Source organism: Dipodomys ordii, unplaced genomic scaffold (assembly GCF_000151885.1).
Source record: "Dipodomys ordii isolate 6190 unplaced genomic scaffold, Dord_2.0 Scaffold153, whole genome shotgun sequence".
NCBI classification, from domain to species: Eukaryota; Metazoa; Chordata; class Mammalia; order Rodentia; family Heteromyidae; genus Dipodomys; species Dipodomys ordii.
The window spans coordinates 1,064,445-1,069,106 of record NW_012267369.1 but is presented as its reverse complement, the minus strand read 5'-3'; the positions used below and the strand labels follow the sequence as shown (position 1 = coordinate 1,069,106).

Here is a 4,662-nt window from a genome sequence, read left to right as displayed (position 1 = left end):
CTCCCTAGACCTGCCCACGTCACCCACTGGTACCTCCCTACCCCTCCCCACGTCACCCACTGGTACCTCCCTACCCCTCCCCACGTCACCCACTGGTACCTCCCTACCCCTCCCCACGTCACGGGCCATCTTTCTTCCTGGTGTCGAGTTCATCCATGTTTGTGTGCCTGAGCTGGCACACAAGGCTTTTTTTTGCCTCCTCCACTGCCCAGTACCTACAGCAGTGGCCACGGACTCCTGGCCTTGGGGTTAGTTGGATGCGTATGGGAATTGTGTGGACCAGCAGCTGGACCTCCTCCCCCACCCCCACCCCCCCGAAAAGCATTTTATTATTGACTCTTTCTTTCCATTGTGTACAGGCATGTGGTGTAATAGTAGAATTAATCAAAAGCAAGAAAATGGCTGGAAGAGCTGTCTTGTTGGCAGGCCCTCCTGGAACTGGCAAGGTACTCATTTTGTCTCACTTTTTTTAAGCTACCCAAGAGAATGATCCTGATGTCTAAGCCAAATTGAGTTTATGTCTTAACTAGTCTTTGTTTAGCTAAATTGATTATGTGTATGTTTTAAAAACTAATACAATTGAGTGTCTAAAATCCATGCTTCTGAAATTTAAATTGTCCTGGCCTACCCCAGAGAAGAGAGTGAGGCCTCAGAGGGGTCTTGTCATCTCTAGAATTGGCCTTTCACTCTGTCAGGTCTCCTTTGCATTGGAAACTCATTCCTCTTGGCCCAGCTATCATAAAAATCTTCATGGTGACACTTACTTGAAGGTGAAGAAAACAAGTGAGCCGCGTTTTTCCCACGTTCGGTTTCTCCATTGTTGTTTGAGATGAAAAGGAGAAAGAATTAGAGATAGGAGTCTTTTTTTCCCCAGTATTGTTATTATAAAGGTGATGTATGGGGGGCGATTACGTCATATAAGTCAGGTACGAGTATATTTCTTTTTGGACAGTGTTGCCCCTTCCCATCCCTAACCACAAGCTGTAAAATTCATTTTCAACATATTGTTCCAGGAGTAATTGCTGCATTTGTTTGCCTTTTGTTCCTCCATTTCTATGCTTCCCCTCAGACTCCCAAAGACATATAAAGGAACAAACAGGACAAAGAAAGCCAAAAGAGTAAACAACTCTTGCTTCTTTTTTCTGGAGTTTGTTTAGATAAACATTAGTTTGTATGATCAGTGGCACATGGGCATTATTATACCTTGTGTCCGCTCTCTGGCAGAGACAGGATTCCTCTCCTCAGGGTGGGAAAGGTCTTTCCAGGGCAGAACAACTGTGAGCCGTGACAGTACTGAATGGCAGTGTGCCTCTGGAAGGGGTTTCAGGAAGACACAGGAAGGCAAACTTGTTGCCGCTGGGGTTGACCGGGAGGTGGTGCGGACTCAGCTATCTGCCCTCCAGCGTTGGGTGAGGCTTTGGCTCTGGAGAAGGAAAAGGCCTTCTCGGTGGAGCACGGTGGCTTGTCGGGAGCTCCGGGCTGCGCTCGCTCACTTACAGGGGCCCTTGGCAAGGCCAGGCCAGCAGGAGCCAGGCCTGCCTGTGTGAAGGCATAGGCCACTGACGGCCTAAGGCCCATCCTTGGCTGCTCAGAAGCTGAGACGCACCAAGTGACTGAACTTTGAAATTGTAACTGGAGTGGGAGGCGAACCTCATGCTGGTGCTTTATAACGGAGGAAGATGTGCTGTGTTTGTGAAAGAACTTTGTCCCCCGTTGCAGCCTTTGAACGCAGGCCCTCTGCCCTCGGGGCCTGGTTCGGCCGGTGAGGGGTTGCAGCTCTCCACAAGCAACATTAGCTAGCCCAAGGCATGTCCCTCTTTTCCTCTGCTACTTTTCTCCTCTCAAAGTGCATGGTTCCGAAGTCCTTCAAGCCTGTTGCCAGGAAAGACGCGGGGTCCCGTTTATTCTGTTGTCCTGGTTCTGAAAGATAACAGCTCACCTGGTGTAGATACTTCTCCAGTGTGGTTTCTACTGCTTGCTACCCTTGACCTGCACTGTTGCTTGAGAGGTGCCTTAAGAAGAACGGTGCAGCGTGGTGTGACGCGGCGCGGCTCGCTGTGGTGTGTGGTGTGACGCGGCGCGGCTCGCTGCGGTGTGTGGTGTGACACGGCGCGGCTCACTGCGGTGTGTGGTGTGACACGGCGCGGCTCACTGCGGTGTGTGGTGTGACACGGCGTGACTCGCTGCGGTGTGTGGTGTGACGCCGTGTGGCTCGCTGCGGTGTGTGGTGTGACGCGGTGTGGCTTGCTGCGGTGTGCTGCGGTGTGTGGTGTGACGCGGCGCGGCTCGCTGCGGTGTGCTGCGGTGTGTGGTGTGACGCGGCGTGGCTCGCTGCGGTGTGCTGCGGTGTGTGGTGTGACGCGGCGCGGCTCGCTGCGGTGTGCTGCGGTGTGTGGTGTGACGCGGCGCGGCTCGCTGCGGTGTGTGTGTGGTGTGACACGGCATGGCTCGCTGCGGTGTGTGGTGTGACGCGGCGCGGCTCGCTGCGATGTGACGCGGCGCGGTGCGGCTCGCTGCGGTGTGTGGTGTGACGCGGCGCGGCTCGCTGCGGTGTGTGGTGTGACGCGGCGCGGTGCGGCACCGTGTGGCATGGTGTCATGGGGTGTGGTGTATGGTGTGACACAGGGTGGCGTATGGTGTGACGCGGTGTGGTGTGTGACACTGTGGCGTGGTGTGATGTATGGTGTGACACGGTGTGGTGTGGTTTGTGGTGTGGTGTGACACTGGCGTGGTGTGGTGTATGGTGTGACACAGTGTGGTGTGTGACACTGTGGCGTGGTGTGGTGTATGGTGTGTGGTGTGGTGTGGTGTGGTGTGACACTGTGGCGTGTGGTGTATGGTGTGGTGTGGTATATGGTGTGACACTGGCGTGGTGTGGTGTATGGTGTGACACTGTGGCGTGTGACACTGGCGTGGTGTGGTGTGGTGTGACACTGGTGTGGCGTGGTGTGGTGTGACACTGGCGTGGTATGGTATATGGTGTGACACTGGCGTGGTGTGGTGTATGGTGTGACACTGGTGTGGTGTGGCACGGTGTGGCAGGTCTTCAGTATTGGAGGGTGAGGGATGCCTTGCTGTGCTTGAAGTATGAAACAGCAGAGACGTGGGCCTAGCCGTGGGCAGAGGCGGGCCGGGCCGCGCGGGGGGCCTTCGCTCCGGAGCCTGCCTTTTGCACTTAGAAAAGCTGTTCAGAGGTGGCCCTACTGGGCTCAGAGCTCAGGTTTGTCCCCAGGCGAGAGCATCGTGGCTTTGGTAGCTGCTCCGTGCAGGGAAGAGGATGCAGGGCCTCAGAACTGCGTGAGATGGCCCCGTGCTCAACCCAGCAGCAAACGGAGCTTAAACCATGCACGAGACGTCGTGCGCCTCTCAGAACCAGTATACTGACAACTGGTTTGCCACTTTCTGACCTAACCACCATGTTAGCACCTTCGCTTGACAGGCCTGAGACTGGCCTGTGGTGAAGGTTTTTTTTTTGTTCAGTCGTGGGCCTGAACTCTGGGCCTGGGCGCTGTCCCTCAGCTCTTCAGCTCAAGGCTAGCGCTCTACCACTTGAGCCACAGTGCCACTCCGGCTTTTTTCTTTTTTCTTATGTGGTACTGAGGAATGGAACCCAGGGCCTCATGCATGCAAGGCAAGCGCTCTACCACTGAGACACCTTCCCAGCCCTGTGGTGAAGGTTATATTGAAGAATAGCAGCAGAGTTAGGTGGGTAGAGCCAGCCTCCCTCCCACAGGCCAGAGCTTTGTGGGTTACTCTATGTGCCGATGCCTGACCATGAAAGGGCGGTGTGATGTGGTGGTGCACGCCTGTCACCCAGCTGCTCAGAGCGGAGGTGGAGGTGGCGGGACTGTGGTTCAGGCTGGCCCAGGTGAACAGAAGAACCTCTGAACCTAAGTGAAGCTAAAGCAAAAAGGACTGATCTTGTAGAGTGCTTACCTAGCATGCGTGAGGCTCCGAGTTAAACCCCTGTACTGCCAAAAACAGAAAAGAAGGGACCCGCCCTGGGGCGCCTTGATGGTCATCTCACAGCTGACCTTCTTCAGTCTCAGGCCGGCGTTTTCCTTCTGCCTCCCCCTCCCCCCGTCCAGCTCCCTCCTCCCCACCTCCCTCCTCCCCCGGTGTCTTGGAAATTGGCCTTCTGTGTGTTCTTGTTTCAGAGTTGAGGAAAGATGAAAACGGCATTCAAAGGCCATGGCGTTCCCCAGCCTGGGCCAACTTAAAAGCCTTTGCTTTCAGGCTTGATGTTTAACCAGACCTGGATTACATCTGGTTTTGTTCTGCATCTGCCAGATGTCATTCTCTTACCAACCATTCATCTGTAGTTCACAGTAGGGCGTGTTAAGTGACTTCTTAAAACCAATTATAGCTCCAAAGTTTGGCCTAACGTGTCATTCCTCACTAATTAACACAGAATGAATATCCGGCAATCACTCATTCATTACTAATGGTTTGGAGATCATGTCTCCTGTGTTTGTAAGAAACCAACAGGGGCTGGGAAGGTGGCTCAGTGGTAGAGTGCCTGCCTTGCATGCATGAGGTCCTGGGTTCGATTCCTCAATACTACATAAGCAGAAAAAGCCGGAAGTGGCGCTGTGGCTCAAGTGGTAGAGTGCTAGCCTTGAGCTGAAGAGCTGAGGGACAGCGCCCAGGCCCAGAGTTCAG

At 54.3% G+C, this 4,662-nt stretch overlaps 1 protein-coding gene across 1 annotated transcript in view; it reads left to right on the top strand.

The window, feature by feature from the left end:
- Ruvbl1 (RuvB-like AAA ATPase 1) overlaps positions 1-4,662 on the top strand; it is a 24,082-nt gene that overhangs the window by 2,260 nt on the left and 17,160 nt on the right. Inside the window, exons 2-3 of the mRNA XM_013032301.1 lie at positions 360-446; positions 696-825. Coding sequence (XP_012887755.1) covers positions 360-446; positions 696-825 — 217 coding nt within the window. The remainder of the gene's footprint in view (positions 1-359; positions 447-695; positions 826-4,662) is intronic.